This window comes from Vitis riparia, chromosome 17 (genome assembly GCF_004353265.1).
Source record: "Vitis riparia cultivar Riparia Gloire de Montpellier isolate 1030 chromosome 17, EGFV_Vit.rip_1.0, whole genome shotgun sequence".
In the NCBI taxonomy this organism is placed as follows: Eukaryota; Viridiplantae; Streptophyta; class Magnoliopsida; order Vitales; family Vitaceae; genus Vitis; species Vitis riparia.
In genome coordinates, this window is record NC_048447.1 from 14,239,965 (window position 1) to 14,263,595 (window position 23,631).

General features: G+C 32.7%; 3 protein-coding genes across 3 annotated transcripts; 2 read left to right on the plus strand and 1 right to left on the minus strand.

Moving 5' to 3' along the window:
• Nucleotides 1-6,452: 6,452 nt before the first annotated feature.
• Nucleotides 6,453-7,526, plus strand: LOC117905000 (ethylene-response factor C3). The gene has a single exon (XM_034817855.1). The coding sequence runs from the start codon at nt 6,485-6,487 to the stop codon at nt 7,316-7,318; it is 834 nt and encodes a 277-aa protein (XP_034673746.1). The 5' UTR covers nt 6,453-6,484; the 3' UTR covers nt 7,319-7,526.
• A 1,987-nt stretch (nt 7,527-9,513) lies between these two features.
• On the minus strand, nt 9,514-10,560 carry LOC117904236 (pathogenesis-related genes transcriptional activator PTI5-like). Its single transcript, XM_034816751.1, has one exon. The coding sequence runs from the start codon at nt 10,458-10,460 to the stop codon at nt 9,912-9,914; it is 549 nt and encodes a 182-aa protein (XP_034672642.1). The 5' UTR covers nt 10,461-10,560; the 3' UTR covers nt 9,514-9,911.
• Nucleotides 10,561-18,489: 7,929 nt separating this feature from the next.
• Nucleotides 18,490-20,381, plus strand: LOC117904918 (rac-like GTP-binding protein RAC13). Its single transcript, XM_034817739.1, has 7 exons — nt 18,490-18,691; nt 18,789-18,876; nt 18,983-19,092; nt 19,207-19,270; nt 19,429-19,493; nt 19,605-19,670; nt 20,092-20,381. The coding sequence occupies exons 1-7, from the start codon at nt 18,593-18,595 to the stop codon at nt 20,191-20,193; spliced, it is 594 nt and encodes a 197-aa protein (XP_034673630.1). The 5' UTR covers nt 18,490-18,592; the 3' UTR covers nt 20,194-20,381.
• The last annotated feature ends 3,250 nt before the right edge of the window (nt 20,382-23,631 follow it).

Consider the following 23,631-nt stretch of genomic DNA (forward strand, 5'->3'; position numbering starts at 1 on the left):
CCGTAACTTCTGTTCACTTGCACGAGCTTGAAATATTACTTTTAATATTCATTTCACAACTTATCTTATGCCTATAATATCTGAATTTAATACATTTTAACCCCTCAACTCATCACATGTTTTACATATTACTTAAACTTATCGCGGATTTTATATATTACCTCATCATATTAGAAATAAAAAAAATTACCCTCCAAACCTTTTAAATACCAATACTATGTTTTTTTTGTTGGATGTTGTTAGTTTCAATGGATGGAAATGTCATTGAATAAATAAGAGTGAATTTATAAATTTAGTTATAAAAAAAGGCACATATATAATACGTAATATTTTCATCTATTAAAACTAATACCGTTTAACAAAAATGTTACAGTATTGATATTTTAGAAGTTTGAAGAATAATTTGTTTAATTTTAAACTTAAAAGGAAATGGATTAATATTGTGCCTTTTTTGTTGGATGTTATTAGTTTTAATGGATAGAATGTCAATGATGAATAAGTAAGGGTAAATTTATAAATTCAATTACAAAAAAAGCACAAATATGATACGTAATATTTTCATCTATTAAAACTAACACCGTTCAACAAAAACGTTACGGTGTTGAAAGAAAATGGACAATATATAAAATGCGTAATAAATTGAGGAAGTTAAGCGTATTAAACTCATGATATTTTTATTAAAAAACATTGTTTTCGTCCAATAATTGGGAACTACAACCGCTCCGATGCAGGCCCTCCTACCAAAAAGGACGAAAACTAAATAAAATAAAAATCTTCCAAAGAGAACGTGGCTGTCCACAACTCACCCTCACGAGGACATATGGAAGCCACATTAAGTCATTCATCACAAGCAGATAGAAAAGCTGCAAGACTCTGAGACCTGGCTGACAATATCTCGCTTGCACTGGATACCATCTCCACTCCACATCCTTCCGGAAGAGCCTTGTTGGAATTTCTTGGGGAGACTACTGACATCTACCATGATTTAGAAACTATATTATATATATATATATATATAAAGGTTTTTTCACCGAGGCAGCCATTCTTTTCTGAAATTGCTTTCAAAGCACCCTAGGTTCTGACTTATTTAGGAGAATCTTTTGTCATCAGTCCATAATGGATTTTGGTTCACATACAGAAGATTGATGGAAACTGTTAACTAAATCACACGGCACATTGAATGTGATGCTTTATGTCTTCCAGATGCGCAAGCACTTAAAAACATGTTAATCAATGAAAGATTAACACAAAAGAAATACAATAATAAAACTCTCACCCTTCTCTCAGTTGTTATCTCGGAAAAAAATAATATAATTATATTAAATATATAATAAGGATAAATTCATTATTTATTATATTAAAAATGAAAAATTCTTTGCGAATGTAACGGGGGAGTTTGAGTTCTTAAATTTTGTAATAAATATGATAAAATAGATTTAGACATGGCAACAGAAATAATTATTGTGGTACGTTTTCATCCTCAAATTAAATGGTAAATAAGTTAGGTATTATATGGCATAGGAAACATGTGCAAATTGGGAAAGATCGCAAGCCAACAACCTCAATTAATAGAGAATCTCCAGAGTAGGAGGGAAAGCCAATAATTCCAAATATTTCGGTTGACAAATTATTTCTTAATTTATGATGGTAGGTATGAAGTGAAATAATTTTTTTTTTTTTAGAAATATTAATAATTTTAATTGAAGAAACTAACTTCAAATGTTAGAATTTTCATTAAAATTATTTTATGGAAAGATAACTTTAATTTTCTATGAACAATTCAAAAATCATCGTTATTGGTAGATCAGAGGGTTGATCACGTTCATCAACTTTTCAATGTTATAAATGTCTAGGTAAATGCACTATAAGGTTAAAATATACGTCTTTCTTGATAGTAATTATTTTTAGGAGAGTAGATAATGTTTGAGATCATAGGTGTCCCGTCAAACTTTTCTTATATTCGAATATCGTGAATATTTGAGTGCATGTACTAATAAGGTTAGAGTAAAAATATTTTATCACCAAGAAAAATTACCAAATTTTGAGAAATATATGGGCAAACTTTTGGGTAAATTTATAAAGACAAGAAAATTAAAATAAATCGGGTGAGTGGGCTAAATTTGTCAACTAAAGATTTTCCATTTCCACATAGTGTGTTCGGCCATTAAATTTTTCAGGGTGGGAGTAGAGTCAGAGGATCCATTCTCATCCAAATGGTAATGTACAATACCAACCGAGATTTGGATTGGCATGTGAGGCCAAGTGGGAACATCATGTAGCAAATCAATAAATGCCTCTCACATCTACTAAGCCACACACTCCTAGTGGGTTGGTTTCAATACTATTGTGTTGTTTTTTTTTTTTTTTTTGAAGAAATATTTATTAAAATATCATAGTTTTGAAATTATTTTTAAATTTATAGTATTTTCTATAACATCAGCTCAAAATAATCTTTTAAAATGTTGTAGATTTGAAAATACTTTCTTAAATTATCATATTTAAAAAAAAGGTTTTTTAAAATTATTATATTTAAGAGATAATTTCCAATCAGATTCCTTCAAATATTATAGATTTGGAAATATTTTTTGAACTGTAGTATTTTTTTTAAAAAATTATTATTATTTTTTATAAGTCCAATTTGGGTCATTCTCATTCACATTAATGCGCGGTTAAGTTGGGGATAAATATATTAGAAATAATCTTGTACTTTCATAACATCATTTATTGGTATTTGGTTATGTCGGTGTCTTGGATTAGGTTGATGATTTTATTTTGGGAGAATTATGTTTTAGGGGTAGATGGGCCCCCAGATTAACAAAAGGTTCGTGTAACTCTTCAAATTGAGCCCAAGACTCGATGAAAGTATGAAAATTGAGTTGAAGGATATTATCCTTCAGTATTTCTAAAAATGCTCTTTATTGATTTTGAGAAAAAAATTAATATTTTTGAAAAATACTTTTATTTAATTTAATATTTTTTAAAAATATTTTTGATTTAATTTAATATTTTTAAAAAATACTTTTATGTAATTTAATATTTTTTAAAAATACTTTTATTTAATTTAATATTTTTTTAAATAGTTTTATTTAATTTAATATTTTTGAAAAAAATTATTTAATTTAATATTTTTGAAAAAATTTAATATTTTTGAAAACCACTTTTATTTAATTTAGTATTTTTGAAAAAAAATTTATTGAAAAAAATTATTTAATTTAATTTTATAAAATATTTTATATGTGTTCTTAAAAGGTATATTTGTCTGTTTCTACTTTATATCCTTCAACTCAATTTGAAGAGTTATACCGACCTTTTGTTAATTTGGAGGTCCATCTACCCCTAAAACATAATTCTCCTTTTTATTTTATTCATATATTGGTTTTGATCTTATCTATTTTCTTTGGTTTTTTTTACTATTTTTTTTTATCGAATCAAGCTATTGAAATTATTAATTGGGTAGAGATAAGAATGTGTTTGGAGTATCATGACGATGCAATGATAGTTTAAAAGGCAATAATATGAAAATCTAGAAAAAAAAAAAAGTGAGAAAATGGTTAAAAAAAATGGGAAGGAATAAGGAACCTTCAAACCTCCTACAAGCATTCAAACACTTTATGGTGAAAGTTTAGGCATCCCATTAACATTCAATCGCCTTATATGAACAATTAAAATGTTTTTCTTGTTTTTGTAATTTTTAGTATTTATTTTTTTTCTTCAGATTTTTCTATAAAAACCTAATCTTTATATGCCTTATAAGAAAGAAGTTGATGCACAAAGTGAAAAGATGGTTATTGTTTTGCCCTGAAACTCTAAATTCTCAAGCCTTTCAAGATGTGATTTGAAAGTCTTTTTGAGAGAAACATGTTGTAATACATCGATTCACAAACTTCAATATAGGATTGAGTTAATTTATTAAGGAGTACAAATTGTCGTATTGAAGACATGAAAGAAGAATGTATATATCCATAGATATAAAATACTTTTGAGCATATATATTTGAATGATGTAAAATTATATTTATTTTGTGTTTAATGGATTTATTTTAAAGTTGTTCGGTCCATCATTGTTTTTCTTACATTTATAGGGTTTGTGAATGACTTCACAAATTTTTTTTTCCATGTATGTCCAACGTTCTTATGTTGATTGATCTTTCTATTATTTTTGGTTGAATTAATTGGCATATAAGAAAATAGACATAATTTTTTAATTTCGATATATAAAACTTTGACTATTTGTTCACTCACTCCCTCAGAGACTTGGATATTCCATCAATTGTCTTCTATTTTTTTATAAGAATAATTACTACTTGTAGGATGGGAATACATTTTTTTTTAATAAAAATGTTAAGAGAACGTATTTGGAATGCAATGAAGTACATGCGGTTACCTCCCATTTTAGTGAACAAAAATAAAAGATCAATTGGTGAATCTAAATCCAAATAAGAATGAGATAAAATTAATAATGAAGGTCATAAGGCTAATGCTAATTTTTTTTTCATTATATTTTTAATGGTGCGAGTCTTAATGAGTTCGGAAAGGTAATAAGTAAATATGTTAAAGAAACATGAGATAGTAAACTCTTACTTTAACTACGCTGAAAGAATTTTTTGAGTATAACATGAAAGAAGAGTATATGTAGCGATCAATATAAGATCATAGAGAGAATGTGCATTCAGATTAAGTAAAACCACGTATGTTCTTTCATATTCGGTGGATTTGGTCTGCTGTCATTTAACTTGTAAGTACTTTACATTTGCAGAAGATTCTAATTTTGTTCTTGTGTTGATTGATCTTTGTGACATTTCTGGTTGAATTAATTGACATATAAGCAAACCAGCATGATGTTGAACCGCCTATTCACCTCTAGGTACTTCCATCCTGAACAAACTTCCAGGTTACATTCGTATGCTTCCTTTCAATGCAGTCTTGAATGGACCAACCATCAGATAAGATGGCTCATCTCTAGCAGTGCTCCAAATGAGCAATCTTGGAGCAAGGGTCTATTTGAATTTTCAAAACACCCACCTGGTATACATATCCTTCATTCCGCATGTTATAATATGCTATTATTGAGGTTGGTAATAGGCCAATCGAAGCATTCTGAAAAACCTATCCAGTATGGTTGCATATTCCACATAGCATGTGAACAACCCCTTCAGTCTCCAAGGGGTAGAATAGCAGAACTTTCCTATGGGTCATGGCGTGGCAGCAAATATGTGAGTTTAAAGGGAAGTGATAGAGTCAAACATTGTGGCACTGGCAATCAAGACACTCTCGCATCATGTATTGCGCCCCCAGATTGTGGTTTCTTGCACAGTATATCTCTTTGAGTTCTCTTCCCAATACATCGAACCCTGATTGCTCCATTTCTATAGTCATCTTGCTTCAATAATAAGTATAAACACTTCCCCCTTTGTCATTGCTGATTCTATTTTCTAATGGTGAAGCGTGTAATGTATATTTTATATACCCAGATGTTAATCTATCTCTTAATTAATCAAAAGTGTCAATGCTTTGGCCACAAGAAATGGCCTGCAATCGAGGTTAATTAAGATGTGGATGAAACCAATTACAGCGCCTTGGGCTCATCTGAAAACTTTGGACTAGTTGGGAGTAGTTCAAGGCTTTGAGCTTTAATGGGTTTAGTTTTTGGACAATGAAACACAATGTAATGATAAAGAGTTCATGGTCCAATTCATATTAACACAAATGATTTTCTTTATGCTATTAGTTCAACGCTCTATAGCATCTTGTAGTGGACAGATAAAACATGATTGCTTGTGGGTAATCACCTATATTTTCTAATTCCCCAGTAAGGGAATCATTAATTAGGAACAATTGGTAGAAAAGGAATGTTTGGAATTAAAGGGCAGTAGCATTGGACTTCTAAACCAGGAATCCCCATGGAAACAAGGATTTGAAAAATGCCTTGCAACCAGAAGTGTCTCTGAAGAAATGGCTAACTATATCTCAAGCCTTCCTATCTCCCCGCTTTTTCAAAGGTACACAAGCATCTCCCTTGTAACTGCAGCAACTTGAATAAGAGGTCAAATTGGTTTTGCCCAAATAACCAATTAAATCAAACTTAATTCATACTCTAGCTTTCCATTTTCCTGGTTATCTGTTTCTTATATGACTGATCATGAACTAGAGGTAGGTTTTCCATTATAATACATGATGAAGAAGACAGTTTCTACATAGAATAAACCCAAAATGATTACAAAAACACACAAGTCAGCATAAGAGCCTTAAAATAACTACATCCTCCTCATTTCTTACTGTAGAAATCCTAATATCCTCCATGAATTAAGCTCGTCAGTGGTTTGATGCACAAGTTTTGTGCTGGGTTCCATTTCATTTGGTAGGATAAAGCATAGCTGAGCTGTTCATGCCAGAAAAACGCGCTTAGCTTTATATATCTCAAGTCCCAATCCCTCTTCTTCTCTGCTTAATGTGAATTTGGGAGGAAGGGTGCTACAGCCAGCAACATGGCTACTGGAGGTGATCCTCATGCTGCATCAGAAGCAATGCTAGAGAACGTGTGGGCGAGTTTTATAGGTGGAGCAGAATTCAGCGGAGAGACAGAAAAGAAGCCCGAATTATCCAAAGCTTGGGAAGGACTGCCCTGCCTTGATGGGAGAGACGGATCCATGGAAATTCTACAAAGGCTACCAAGCCTAGGAAGATGGATATCAATGGGCGCCGAGACTTGGGAGGAGCTTCTTGATAGTACCATTCCTGAGCGCAACATAGAACCGTCATGTAACTATGATCTAGAAAGCAGTACTACTAGCTCCTTCTCGGGCACAAAGGTAAATGCTATGAAAACAGAGAAGGTGGCATCCCCACACTATAGAGGAGTGAGGAGGCGGCCATGGGGCAAGTATGCAGCAGAGATACGAGACTCAACAAGAAAAGGAGCCCGAGTTTGGCTTGGAACCTTTGAAACAGCTGAGGAAGCTGCTTTGGCTTATGACAAGGCGGCTTTAAGAATAAGAGGCGCAAAGGCATATCTCAACTTCCCACTTGAGACTGTTGCCAGGGCCAGAGGAATTGCTTGTTCAGGAAAAGGATTGAGTTATTCATCTACTGCTTCTCAAGCGTACGGCTCAGCATCTCCAATTCTTGGCTGCAACGAGAGGATTGCCAATCCTCGGAAGAGACCATCAACAAACTGGGAAGAAAACAACGAAGTGAAGATGGAAAAACCTCCATCAAAGAAAATGGCAAGCTTAGAAGATGTATACTGGAACGAATTTGATGTACTGGAGTTTCCGGACCTTGGGAGCGATTACTTAGATAGTTTGCTGTCCTCTATCTAACAAAGAAACCATGGATGGGGACAGCCCAAATATGAAATCGGGTGGTCTGAATTCATTTGTAGCTACACATACATGATACATCTACCAGTAAGAATTTGCCTTCCATAGACAAAATTGGAGGATGAGTCAGCAGAACAGTGATTATTTTATCAATAGCAGTGCTTGTAATTTTTGAAGAAGTTCAACATCTTGTTTTAATTTCAGACCATTAATTTCAAGTTGTGTTTTGTGTACTTCCTCTAGCTAGCATTCAGAGCTTGTCATTTATGCTTTACAACACATCTATTTCTATTCAACTTTGTTAATGAACACTTATCTGTAACTAGTACAATATCCAATTAGACACAGCCCATCAACCGTTCGTAAATGAGGCTAAAAGTTAATAACTAGGGCATCTCCCAAGTACTTTTTCTTTCCTGGCTGCAAAAATAATAGTCTGCAACAGGAAATTTTGCCGAGCCTAATCTACTTTGATACGGAAGAGTGTATTCCCGTGGAAAACTGAATTTACCACCATTAATAAAATTTTCAAAATATTCATATATGTTTTTATTGTTGAATTGTGAAGTCTGAATCAATTTTATTGTATTTTACTTGGATGTCGGAGGTTGAGTTGCTTGGTCTGCTCGCGGGGTCGAACTCCTATTGTATATTTAACCATTTTATGTATAAAGTTTTGTTTTTTAAAAGTATAGAAGTGTTTTTCAAGAACTTCAATTTTATAAGTTTTCTTACTCTTTTTTATTAGTAGATAATTAAGTGTTGATGAATTCTACAAACGTAAGAATCACATTGATAAATTCAATGAACGTAATTAGTATATATGCTTGACTTGATTAATATTTAGCTTTAAAATAATAATAATGTTTATAATGAGGACAAAGTTTTAAGCAATGAATGATTAAACTAATTAATATTAATATTTTTAGAATCTTCCATTAAATCAACCTAATTTCTATATTTTCAATTTTTTTTTTAAAGTAACTCCTATATATAGTATTTTATTTTCGATCATTTTTTTTAATATTTATACAATTATTTTTTAAAGCAATGACCAAGAAAATAAGTTTAAATAATTGAACATAATTAAAGTATATTCTTACAAAACAATTTGTTTTTAGCACGGGTTCTCAAATAACTATTTTCTAAAAAAAAGTTACCAAAAATATTTTCCAATAGGCTCAAAATTTTTCATCACAGACAAGGTCAAGATTGTAATTTCCTTTGACCTATACAAATTTAGGATTGTTTTATTGTGTATGCATAAATAAGCAAAGAGATACGGGCCTCACCCTCCATTCCCATTGAGATAGCTAGGTTTCAGTCTTTAAATTGGCTTCCGCCTTGAACTTATTAGAGTTGGGATTAAACTACTAATTGATGGTCCAAGTAGAAGATAAAATGCCTATATAAAAATGGCAAGAGCATCATTTTCCAAGGCTTGGACATGGGGACATTGGGGAGTAGGTGAGACCTGTCAAGAGTCAAGACACAAGATTATTCTAATCCATCAGATCACAACAATACAAGTGACTCACTGTACATGGTCACGCCAATCAAGGTCTTGGACCCATTTGACAACTTTATTAGCATACTTGCCAGGGATTTATTTTGAATTACGGGTTAGACACGTGCCATGTGGTTCACGCAACTCCAAAAATAAACAGACTAGTCCCATTATTCGTAAGATGAACAGTCCTGATGCCGTGGAAGCAAGCCCGCTGCTTTGCATATTAGGTAAATTAATAAATCAAACATGCATTTTATCAATTGACAAGTTTCTTTTGACTGTTCCACGTACTTAATCGTTTTTAACACATTTTTTTGGAAGATTGAATGCGCAGGTCAGGCCGCCTATAGGGACTTGAGTCAAAGTAATTTGTGTTGTTTGAATTGGCTTTGAAAAGTCCAACTTTGGGTATGTCTCCATCATGGAATCCTATAAGTTTCCAAGCTGGGACACTGTGGGCACAGTGTCATGTTGCAGAAAGACGACCTCTTAGAACTCTGAGGAGATCAACCTTACAGAACTGAATTATTGATCATATATACTTCCTAGTAGACCCAGAAGATTTCCATGGGAATCTAAAGTTGCATGAAGCTTCATCGAAATTCTATCAAGATTATTCCTCATGTTTCAAACTGATTATTGTGGCTAAAAGAGTTGATAATTCATTCAGACTGAATATACAAAGTATGTAGGAATTAGGAATTTAGGACTACGTATTAAAATGATTTTAGGACTATACGACCCTCTTTGGCATCAGGATCAGTACTAATTTCCTTTGATGTCCCTGGCCTGATCGGCCTCTTATTTTGAAGTACAAAACAAATAGCAGTGTCCTCCTTTCAGTACATTTGAGAATTGAATTATAATCAGGAAACTAACTGGAGACCACGTATATATACAGATGATAAGATCACCACATCCTCAGTCACACCAAAAATTGAGAAAATAACAAAAGGGGGGGAAATAAAAAAAGAAAGAACCTAACACATCTGCATATTAGTAGAAACGTACGTGGGACTTGTGTCCCATTGCATAATAGGCCCATGGATACTTACTTTGATGAATTCGTCTCAAAAAACAGTTCTACATAGTTTGCAGGCAATCGGATGAACCCATATCTTGTGATTCCGCAACAGTGGTCTCCGATGCCGATGAAGCACTACTCCTGATTGAAGAGGCAGCGGAGCTATTACTGGAATTGGAGGCATCCCTTTTCAAGTTCTCGGAGCTCAAATTAGGCTTGGGCGTTCTCTGGGAGGATGCAGCCACCACTTCAGCTGGAAAATTGAGCAGAGCCTTGGAACCCCGCATCCGGAAAGCAGCCCTATCGTAAGCCAAGGCAGCCTCTTCGGCAGTTTCGAAGGTGCCTAGCCATGTACGTGCACCATGTTTCGCTGAGTCCCGGATCTCCGCAGCGTACTTTCCCCAGGGGCGACGCCTCACGCCCCTGTAGTGCTTCTTGGCTATTGTCCGAGCAGGTTCCAGGGCGCTGGACGTGGGAGTGGTTTGGCGCTTAATTGGTGGGATAATTGAGTTGTTGAGTGCAAAAGCCTCGTTTAGGACTTGGTATATGACCATGTCTTGTGAGTCATTCTCATTGAGAGGCAACTCGCTCTGGCAAGGTGGAACCATGGCCTGTTGTTCTTCTTGTTTCCTGAGCTTCTCCTTCTCCTCCTCCTCCTCCTCCTCTCTGAGGACGCTGAGCCTTGTGATTATGAAGCTTAGAAGTTTGTGATGGGTGGTTCTATCCTGGTATTTAACTTTGGCATATGTGGATTTGTGGAGAAGTCATGGGGGAAATAGGAAGGTGTGAAAAATCGTGGGGCCAGGGGCACGTGTTTTCTACTCATTTACAATGGTGGGTAGGTCAAAAGCTTTGCCCTTGCTTTTCCATCATATTACACCATTGCACTACCAAACATCATATAAAAGGGCCCATATACATAATTTTTGTACTCTAATGCATAAAGATCTGCTTATCCGCATATCTTAGGTTTGGAAATGCCTCAAAAGATTAATTTATTTGTTTAAAGGCAGTGAGTTTCCATGTGGGTCACTGTCCTCACTCCAAGGGCCCCTGCGCACTTGGCTTATTATTTGTTTGCTTCTTTCTTCCACCGCAGATATTGGGTTTAGTTAACTCCGACAACTTACCTGCCCTATAAAATGTTGAAAATATTCTTATTTGCATCTGCCGTAGTATTGGGGTTTTCGAATATTTCTTGTCAAATAAAAGTTCATGTCAGATTTTTATAAACACATCATCACTCAAGAATCTATTAATCAAACCAAGACAAAAGGGTCACAATGATGAAAATGTTCATTTTCCTCTTAATTACGATTAGACATAATTTTTTTTCATAAACATTCCTTATTCGATTTTGTAACATTTTTATAAACACTTTGAAAAATTCTCAACTCTATTTTCCATTTCCTTTTATTTTTATTATTGTTATGGGTTCTTTTCTTTTTCATTTGGTTTTTTCTTTCTAAAAAAAAATCTTAGTAAATATGTCATAAAAGCTCTAGAATTACCGTGAAGACATGTGTTCATTATGCCATTGAAGTAAATACCATTCATTTTATATATATTTACTTCCAATGATTTTGTAATAAACTCATAGAGTTTAGTAGACTTTAGTGAAAGGTCCGTGCAATGAACTAAGCTTCATCTAAAGGTCGAAAAAATTCTTTTAACAAAAGTTTTTATGCATAGATAATCTTACACTAGGTAAGGGTTATATATACTGTTAAAAAAATACGTCTCAAAGAATAATATTAAAACTAGAATTGATGAAACCCAAAACAAATAACAAAAAAAGGGAACCAATGGATTTGGTTGAGGCATGATAGCAAGATGACTAAAATAGATTTGTCCTTTTCAAGAATCAAACTTGGAATAGAAAGGGGTTGACGGCCTACCTTTAGATTCAACAATTAGAAACCTTGCGCAAAATGCATATATGGATATGTCGTGCGTTAAGGGTCTTCAACTCAAACCACTTAAATTCCCTCTCAAATGGGCATGGGCAAGGGCAAACTTAGGGTACACGACTTCTTTTTATCTTTTCACAAACTTGATGATGAGAAATTCAAAAGAGATTATGATAAATACATATAAAAAAAAATTCAATATTTTTAAATTAAATGGAGTAGAAAAGGGGATTAACTAAATTGGATTAAAGAGATAAATAAAATAAAACCCGATTTTAACATAAACGCATTTAAATTTCCTTTCTATTTTAAAGTACAAAAAATAAATAATAACAAAAGCAAATTCTTAATAAATTTGTTTGATGAAGGGTAATCCTGCAATTTAGGCCGAATACGATGGCAAATTATAGCAAACACACTTAGGCTTGGGTCACGTCATCCCGGTGACTAAAAACAAGGCAACAAAGAGATATATACAAAGAGGTGATAAAGGTGGTTGGACTTCCGGGTGGCATGACGCAGATGTTTAGAATTGAAGGGAGGGAGGAGAATGACCTCATCCAATTCGTAACATAAGTTTGATTTTTCTTTGGGTGGTGGTAGCAACCCACCATGAAAAGGAAGGGACTCTTAATCAACTTCCCCATCTTGACTTTTCCAACGTTACAAACTCATCAAGAAGACTAAGGGGATGAAAAATGAGAAAAGTCGAATTACACGTGCTTTGAATAAAACACATTGACTTGACTCCTATACATTCATAACAAAATGGAATATTTGTGCCAAATGAACCAACCACTCTTCACTTGAAAAATCTTCTAAACTTCTAAAATAAAAAGATAAAAAAAATAAAAATCATATTTAATGTTTCAAAAATGAAATTTGTTTTTAGAATTATTTTATCCCTTTTTAATAGGACAAAACAGGATATATCATTAGATATCATGGAGTATAATATATTTTTTTATATATAATAATGTTTTGAACCTTTTGCTTGTGATGATGATGGGTGTTGGATTATTATGGTAAAAAGGCTAGAGGGTATTTACTACACATGGATTTAAACTTTAAAAAATCTTCTAAACTTCTAAAATAAAAAGATAAAAAAAAAATCATATTTAATGTTTCAAAAATGAAATTGTTTTTAGAATTATTTTATCTCTTTTTAATAGGACAAAACAGGATATATCATTAGATATCATGGAGGATAATATATTTTTATATATATAATAATGTTTTGAACCTTTTGTTTGTGATGATGATGGGTGTTTGATTATTATGGTAAAAAGGCTAGAGGGTATTTACTACACATGGATTTAAACTTTAAAAAATCTTCTAAACTTCTAAAATAAAAAGATAAAAAAAAATCATATTTAATGTTTCAAAAATGAAATTGTTTTTAGAATTATTTTATCTCTTTTTAATAGGACAAAACAGGATATAACATTAGATATCATGGAGGATAATATATTTTTATATATATAATAATGTTTTGAACCTTTTGTTTGTGATGATGATGGGTGTTTGATTATTATGGTAAAAAGGCTAGAGGGTATTTACTACACATGCATTTAAACTTTAAAAAATCTTCTAAACTTCTAAAATAAAAAGATAAAAAAAAATCATATTTAATGTTTCAAAAATGAAATTGTTTTTAGAATTATTTTATCTCTTTTTAATAGGACAAAACAGGATATATCATTAGATATCATGGAGGATAATATATTTTTATATATATAATAATGTTTTGAACCTTTTGTTTGTGATGATGATGGGTGTTTGATTATTATGGTAAAAAGGCTAGAGGGTATTTACTACACATGCATTTAAACTTTAAATGATAAGTCGTAGATATTGAATTTTTTTAATAGGTTGTAATTTAGAAGTGATTTTAGTGCAAGTATATTCGGCTTTTTGTAATGGAAAACTTATGTTTTGGGCAAGTCATTTGAAAATAAATGGATTTTTAGACCCTAAAATTTGTAGTGTTTGGACGTGTAGAAGGAAAACCTATCAAGTACCGATGAAATGATTGCTTCAAGTATAAAAGATTATCTTTTATATATTGGATAGTCTTTTCATTAAGAAAATTTTCGATCTTTTCAGGTGATGACATTTATTATGAGTTTGAAAATATGCAATACTCTACTTTGACCAAATTAACATTTTTCACTTTGGAAATTTTAAAGATAAGTTATGTCAAACATGATGTTACATATCAAATCAAATTAAACATGATGTTTATGGATTCTATAAATCTAAAACTTTATATAAAAATTAAAACTTAGAAAGACTTTATTTTAGTTAGAAACAACAAAAGATCCTACGTATCAGGTCTTATCAAATTTTTTATTTATTTTGTTATTAGATTCTTAAAGAAAGTTAAAATGCTTCTAGAAATAATGTAGATGAGAAGAAACACCTCAAACAATGATAAATTCTCAAGATCAATCAAACTACTTAGAAAAATAATGACAAATCAAGTGTCTAACAAATATAAATCAAGCAATAAACATAGAATTGAATAATCCAAGGATCCTAAGAAATATGACTTCCCTTACATCAACAATCCTAGACCACACATGAAACTACTCTAAGAATAACCAAGGATATTCCCCCTAAATCTAAGGCCTACACTAAAAAAAGGACTATTAGCATATCGATAATAAAGTTCTTAAAATAAATAAATAAATAAGTAGTAAAACTGCAAGGACTAAAATCAATATAGCATTAGGACTAAGGATGAAACACTTAGACAAGCCACTAGACTATGGAACAAAATGTACTATTGAGAAAAGGAAGTTCCTAAATATTTTTTAGGTATTAAAATCTTAAGAGAATTCAAAGGAATAAAATAAAAACAAATTAGACCTTTATCATGAGGTGCAGATAGTCTAAATTTTTTTAAAAAAAAAAAAACTTTAAAGCATTATGATTTACCTTTATATTTTCAACATTTATTTTTAGCCTTTTTTTCAAGAATAATTGTGTAAATATCATGAATTTTTTAACATCCTTACTTTCATATGAGTTTTTATAAATAATTGAAAAAGTATCTCATATCTGTTTAACACATTTTCGTTAGAACTACATTATTAATTATGTTATAGAAAGCCTTAACATTTGTCCCATCGTCTTCATTATCAAATTTATCACATTTTTTGTTTAGGTTTTAGTTTTCTTGTGGATCTACACTTTCCTTCCCATTTGTTTACAAAAATTAGAAATTTATTCAAACAAGATAAAGTCATTTTTCATAATTCCCCCACCCCTTTTCCTAGTATGTATTCAAATGAATAATTAAAAAAATATTTTTCTTTAATTATTATTTTTTTCTTTTCTTTAAGTAGAACAATAATGATTATCTTATATGTTGTTTATAAAAATATGAGACAAAAATTATTTTCATTTGCACAATGAATAAAAAGACTTGAGTTCTTCTTAATACCTCAACTTGTATGGTGGACCGTGGACCTTATATGTTCTCAATCTCATTTATGTATGACTACTTAATGCTTATTCAATTGTAGGGATGTGTGAATGGAAGGGATTGAATATATGGCTTTAAAAATTATGAAGGTTGAACCATGTGTCTTGTAGTCCCTTGATTTTTCGTTTTTCCTATTTTTTAAACAAATAAATTCATAGTTGAAAACTTATACATATTTAAATTATTTATTTTTATATAAGAGAGTTAAAATAAGTTGAATGAATTTGAAATAACATATAAAAATAATTTATTAATTTTAAATTTATTTTTTCTTTTTCTTTGTTTTTCCTTTTCTCTAATTTATTTATTTTTTATTTCCTTTCCTTCACATTTTTTCTCATTTTTTTTAAAAATCAAACATAATCTTAATGTTTTAACATAATCCTAACAACACAATTTATCCTATAATTATAATCATGATTAATATTTAATGTAAAAAATATCTAAAGAGATCTAAAAAAATAAATTAAATATAAATTTAAAAAAAACATATACCTCCAATGATCACAAAATCTAATATAAAGAAAATACTAAATTTAAGGTTTTACCAAACCTAATAATTTGGAGTCTATTTAGCAATTATTTTGGAAAGCAGTTTTCTATTTTTAGGAACAAAAAAACTAAAAAACCATTTGACAAATAAAAAACTATTTTTTATTTTCTGTTCTTTAAAACAAAAAAATATAGTGTTTTTAAATAACATCTTTTAGTTATTTTAAGTTGTTTTCACTTATTTTTTAAGATTTGTTTTAAAAAATAATTATACAAACATGTATAATGATTAAAAATAAAGTTTTAGACATAAAAATTATTTTTTAAACATATTTAAAAATATTAAAAACAAGTTAAAAACATTTCAGGTTCCTAAACAAACTTGTGTTCTATAAAACATCAGAGAACAATTTTCAAAAACTATTTTTCAGAATTGTTCTTAAAAATAGTTGCCAAACAGGACCTTCAGGACCTTCAACTTTCGCTATATTTATTACTTTTCAAAATTTAACTTCATTAAAGCACACTTGTAATAAGTGGTTACTATTGAGTGCAATCTCAACTTGTTAAATTTTCTATATTCTCCATTAACACCAAACACAAGCAGGATAAATTTATATATATCTATCATTCAAACATACATTTTGCTTTTGATTTTGGAACATACCCGAGTCCATTTTACATTTTATTGAGGATGTATGGATCTTCTAAGACTGTAAAGGGCACCACCTTTTTCCGAATTCTCTCTGACGATGGGAGCAGGAGAGAACAGGTTCCTCTTTATTTCAAAAGGTGTGATAACATAATGGAACAGACAAAAACCTCACCTTATTTTTATACCCTCCTGCCTTAGAGACCATACCCATTGGCTATTGGGCCTCACGAGTCTTAGGGTCATCATTTAAGGCCCGTGATGGCATTGGGCTCTACACATTAGGTGGCCCATACTCTAGATCAAATAAAAATCGTATATAAATAGATAGCTAAATCCTAAACAATGGTTAATATAATGTCAGTCCACATTTATTCTATCACAACCTCCTCCTCTTGCTACTCAATTAAGAGACATTGGACAACATAAATGAGTCAACCAGTCATGTTGGAAATTTTCTAACTAATTTTGAGCTTAAAACCCATTCTAAATATTGAAAAGTTTTGAAGCCCAATGGATGCTCTCACAATACAAACCATAATTTGGAAAAGAATAGTTTAAATATTAGGGTAAAACTTCGTCAAATGGTCCAAATCTATTCATAATTTTTTTTTTCCTTTCTAAAAAGAGGTCGTATGTCATGATAGAAGTTTGATTAATCCGTTTAGAACTTACTTCATTATAGTTGACCTATCTTTAGTGGAATGGGTCAAATGTTAAACCAAATAGACTAATTTAAAAAGATTTGACATCTCTCAAGATTCCAACACTATTTTAATAAAACATTATAACTAAAAAGCTCAACCCATGAATTTCACACTCATCTACAACTTCGAACCCACTATTTCTTCTCTCTTCAACCACACAAATCCTTAAAATTATAGAAGTCTAAGGAAAAATTCCGACTATCCAAGACAAAAATTTATAACAAGATTTTGACCCTAAGTGTCAATCCAGTAATAGTGTGCCTGACATTGTTTTCATTCAAAGTGTTTTTAGAATATATATATATATATATATATATATATATATATATATATATATATATATATATATATATATATATATCAAGTATTTCTTTTAAAAAAATTATAAGTTACTTTTCAACACTATAAAATAGTTTTTTAGATTTTTAAAAATACTGTTTCCTAAGATTTGTCAAACTTTTAATTTTTTCTATTTTTTTTTTTTAAATTAAAAATATTTTCTATAATCTTCGTCAAACATACTCTAATATACTTTAGTTTCAACTCTAACACAGTGACAGTGGTTTTAACCTTTACAGATGCTTGATTATACCCTCAAGTGCTTTTGGGAAAAATGCCTAATTAAAAGATGCAATTGAGTGAAATCTAGTTGCACGGTTAAAAAGATCATGAACCAAGTGGAGTATAATCCCAGACGGGCCAGACCGGAGGGCTGAGGTTTCTGAGCTATTCTGGACTTTAGGTCCAATTAACTGTTTAACCCTCTCTTCACTTTGGATCCCTATTTGGGTTCATGATTTATCCTTGGGCAAACTTCTCATAGCTGGGCTTACCCGAACAAAGCCCAACCCAAAAAACCTGAGATTTCAACGTAGCAGTATCCAATGAAAGGTACCTGCTATGATTATATTCAAAATTCAAAACTGGTAATGGCAACCATCAGACACAAATCTCCTGTGTGAAGCATGATTGAAATTGGAGCCTTTCCGAATATTTGTGGGCCCTAAGCAAGCTCAACAGAACTGAACCCGAGACCAACCACCATGCCACTATACCAGTAACGTTGACATCGACATAACACTTAGGTCACATGTTTCAATTTTTGGCCTTATTGAAAGTGGGTTTCATAATCCAATCATGGTGTGTTGGATAATTAAGTTTCTTTCCATCATTCATTTCCTCCCTTCTCCAACACTTAAACCAACTAACACCAGCACCAAACCCACTTTATTACCGTCTTTCTTCCTCTGGCCTTGCACTTAAAGAAAAGAAAAGCCACAGCAATCATTGTGGGGGGAAAATGTGTTACAAGCCCAAGTGGGTGATGGGTGTATAGGTTGTTAAAAAGCCTGCCTCCCTCCAAAGTCCTCCCCATTCCTCATCCCTCATCATAATTCAAACTTCCTTCTTTTTCCCCTTCTCGTTTATGAGTAGAGCAGTGTTAAGGGAGTAAAGCAAAAAGGATAAGGAAGAATAAGGTCTTGGTAAAATGAGTACAGCAAGGTTTATCAAGTGTGTGACCGTGGGGGATGGAGCAGTGGGGAAGACCTGCATGCTCATATCCTATACTAGCAACACATTTCCAACGGTACGATTTCATGTATATCAAGTCATATTCAAGATAATTCTTATGGCAGTGAGCGGAGGGATAATGGGGTTCTTTTTCTTATCTTCCCTTTTGATAGGATTATGTTCCCACAGTTTTCGACAACTTCAGTGCTAACGTGGTTGTGGATGGTAGCACAGTCAACCTTGGCCTATGGGACACTGCAGGTGAGTCCAATACAGCTGCATAATTTGGACTTCTGCAAGTTCCTTCTTGCAGTGGCCATGAAATGAGCTCTGGGGTACGTACTTAGAATATTTTTGGGCATTACAGGACAGGAAGATTACAACAGGCTAAGGCCCCTGAGCTATAGAGGAGCAGATGTGTTTTTGTTGGCCTTTTCCCTCATCAGCAAGGCCAGTTATGAGAACATCTCCAAAAAGGTTTTGTTTTCTTTCTTCCCGCATTTCTCTATCTCTGGTACCGTTCATTTCTTCACCAAATGATCACTTTTGACCAGCTTGAATCTGATAAACTGCTGGTTTCTTGGCTGCCAGTGGATTCCTGAACTGAGACATTATGCACCAACTGTGCCAATTGTGCTGGTGGGAACCAAACTTGGTAAGATGAATCTTTTCAACAAGAATTACAGTCATAGAAACTGATGGCCACTGTGGCAACATTATTTTTAGGCCACTTGACAATTGAACAAAACTTTTTCTTCAAATTTCAATACTTGATTGATATTGACAATAAATCTGACCATGGCCCAAGTGCAGATTTACGAGACGACAAGCAATACTTGATTAATCATCCTGGAGCAACACCAATATCATCTGCTCAGGCAAGTCATCGATCAGCTGGGAAAACAATAGTCAAATTATCAATTTGTGTACATGGTTAAACTTCGTTTTCGATCATATATCATTTTTCTAACGCCAGTATTGATGGGCAGGGCGAGGAACTGAAGAAGATGATTGGGGCAGTCACTTACATCGAATGCAGCTCCAAAACTCAACAGGTTTGGTACTCCCTCTTCACAGTTAATATTTAACACACCCGAAATTTCACCAAATTCTCTTTGAATTATGATTCAAATTCTTAAGAGTGATATGCCTTGTCCCTTACCATGTTGGAGTAGAGAAAGGTTTTAAGTAAAGACAATACCATATTTGTAGTTATTTTTGCTGCCCATTCTAAGAAAGCATCATAATATGAACAGTTGTTAGCTTGGAAGTAAGACAATAGAACAGTGTAGTTGGGAAGAAAGACAGCCAGCTTTTATCCCAAACTATTAAGAAAAACAAAGTTTAATGTCTCATGTTGTGTTAGTTTGCCCTTTACCCTAAGATGGGAATTAGCTTTAATATGTGCTACTACTTGCATAGTTCTTTTTTTTTTTTTTTTTTGCCTGATTCTAGTTCTTGATTGTGGTTTTTCAGAATGTGAAGGCTGTGTTTGATATTGCCATAAAAGTAGCTTTGAGGCCACCTAAACTGAAGAAAAAGCCAAACAAGCCAAGGCCAACATGCGCATTTCTCTGAATCAATTTTAGTGTTAAATTTTCTCCCTTGTAATATTCATAAAATCATAATCTTCTTCTAAATGATACTTTTGTTATAAACTGCCTCCAGAGCTATAAAAGATCTCTAGGGAGGAAATAAGATGTATCTTGAGATGTTATGCTGCTTATTGAATTTTAGCCTTTGCAGTATATATCAACTTGATTCTCCTTCTTGTAGCCATATCTAGACTAGAGGAAGTGATCCATTTTCTATATTCCTGCTCACAAAAATAATGTCATGAAACACTTAAATCTTTTGGCAAAGATTTAGCCCAATCCAATCTAATCCAATAATCCAATATGATATTTGAAAGGGTTTTGGACAAATGTTTTTAACACTTGGATTAGGCTTAGTTCGGGTTTTCTCAACTCAAACTCAATTTGAGTTGGACGTAGGCTAAAAATATGGATAACTTAAGCATAACTCAAACATGATTTAACATGTTATAATATTTATAATTTATATTATTAAATATTACATAAATGTATAAAAATTAAAGTTTAGAAAATTAATATGTAGGATTCAATCTAATAAAACTAATTTAACTCATTCAACCTGAATCTAATTAACTTGAATAATGGATACTTAACCTTAGTTTGAAACATTAAGAATGAGTTGAACTTGAGTCAAACATTTTGGGTTAGATATAAGGTAGGATCGGGTTGGACCAATCCAATTTGCCCAAATTACAACCCTAATTAACATATTTCCAAACACCCATTTTTTTTCATCAGCTAGTTGTGACTTTATGTTTGTGGGCTTTCCTTTCACAGTGTTTTGCTTGCTTAAGTTTCATGGGTTAATCATGTTTGAGTATAAACGCATTGAAAACGATTGATCAGTAGCACGTGCCGATTCAACCGATTGCTTGGATTATGAGTATAGGACTTAGTACCCTTTTCACTTGATTAATGAGTAGAAGGCACTCAGAGAATCCATGGCTCTCCATGTTATCCAAAATTTGGTCTATTACACCAGCAAGCTTAAAAAATTTATGATATCCCCCCGAAACATTTGCAATATGATCCTTCCCTTCTCCAAATTTACAACTAATTCAAGTTATAGTTTTGGTGATTTCATAGAAAAGTGTTTTGTTAGTACGTCTATATCTTATTGGGTAGACTAAATGGCATTGTTTAAGTCTAAGTAAATCCATCCTGCACAATATTTGATGGCCTCGTTAGAACAAACTCCAAACATTAGTCATTTCTTAAACCTCTCTTTGTTTCCCTGCCTGGGACAAGGGTAAAGATTTTGCATCTACTTGGAATATATGTTGACTACTAATATTGATATAGGCTTTTATATTCCCAATCTATAGATCCTAATCCACCCCGGACAGCTATGAGCCATTGACATTCTCACCATTCAGCCATTGGTTCCATCTGATTTAGCCTCCCAATACAATGAATATGTGGGGGCTTAGATTTGGGTTTCCTTTTCTAAATATTATAAACATATAGTTAATAAGAAATGGGTCGATTCAAAACTAACCATCCCATTTGAAGAAAGTTAGGAACTCATTTCCTAGGAGGATGTACCCATGATTCGCGGACTATATTAAAATTATCCAGTATCTACTTAGATATTGAACTTATATCATTCATTTTTTTACAACAACATGGACTTATGAGAGAGAGAGAGAGAGAGCCCTTCAAGATACAATTAAACGGAGAACAACAAAATCTATTGATAGGTTTGGAAAGCAAAATCAGATTCAAAAGCAGCCCTCTTTCAAAATTTTCCGTGCCAGTGGCAATTTTTTTTTGAAGTATGATGTGGGTCTTCAAAATTTTAGGCATTTAGTAAAGTATCATGGAAAATTTAAAACAAATTCCCAATAAAATATATGGGGTGCATGTGCAGCAAATTTAGGCATTTAATCACGCATGTTGTGTATTTACTACATGCACGTTGGCATTTAGTGAAGGCTGTTAGCGCATTTGTGGCTAGACACACATACCCATTTTCATGAACCCCATTAGATAAATTGGGACATTTATTGTAATCATGTGAAGTTCAAATGACCTGCGCAGAGTTGCAGCACTCTTGGCGATGGATCAAGGTCCCAGATCTTGACTGCTGCTCCGCCTAATCTAGTGAAGATTTATATTTAGGACATGGATAATGATGTTTTAGGATATGTTTGTCCTTGGGTCTCTCAATAATGAACAGATAATTTATGCAGCATTTAAGTGGGTTGCCTACAATTTGGCATTTTGAAGAGGGGAGAAGGGGTGGAAACAGAAAGGAAAACACAGTGAGAAAGGGAAAAAGAGAGAGAAAGAGGAAGAAAATCAATAAATGTAAAACGTACAGAGTAGAGAGTAGAGAGTAGAGAGTAGAGAGTAGAGACTACAGAGGAGCAGAACATCCCATTCCCAGCGGAGTACGTACTGCAAAAAGGGGTTTTAAAGGCAAGTGAAAGTAAAAGCGGGTACACTGGAACTAGATTCACTATAATTAACAAGGGTTGCACACGTTTGAAAAGCTCGGATGAGTGAGTGAGTAAGTGAATTAAAAGCCAAAGGAAATCTACCCAAGTCTCCTCACAGCAGTGGACTTCAGTTCTGAGAGTTTTGATGGAGATCGTTTGGCGAACTGTCTGCCCCCTTTCCTGTCTGTCTCTGCCCACAAAGACACCTCAGTAATGAGGAGGACATGCCAACCCCATCCGTCTCTCTCTTTCTGTCACTCTCTGCCCAAGCACTGCACTCCCAAACACAAACATACACTCCTATGCACATAAATTAATAGGTCTAATGTATCCTTGGAGAAGCCGCATCTCTTATTGGACATGTGTCAAAGGTTTACTTGTCCGTGCCCCATTGCCTACCAAAATTATTGTCCATTTGTTTGGCACAATCTACAATAAATTGTGATGGAACCCATCCAACCTATTGAAAATTATTTTTATCAAAAGAATACTTTATTCCATTTCCTTAACAAATATATATGATATAAAACTTTATAATAAACTAACCATACCTAACTATACTAATATGCTAAGATATCATAGAAAAACCTAAATAATTAACACTTCAAATTTGGAAAATCGGTGGAAGCTTGATGGTTGAGAAAAGGGGAGAGAATCGTGTCTTCAATAATTTGAAAAGCTTTCAAATCCATGTTGGATTCTTCCACTACTCCAAGCCATGATTAAAGAATATGTATGAAAGTGAAGCACCCATGGTTTTTAGAATTCCGCCCTTAGTATAATAAGCCTTGCGAATTCGAGATGGGACAAGGTGTTGAAATTAAATAATGATGGAGTTTGGAGACCGAAGAAGGATGATGCATGCATACACCATATACACTATGCAGGCGTTATGCTCAAATCATTTTTATATATGTTCCACGCGTTGGCACCCCACCCGCCTTTCCTTGCTCTCTAGAATCTTTTCGAAAAGTTGGAAG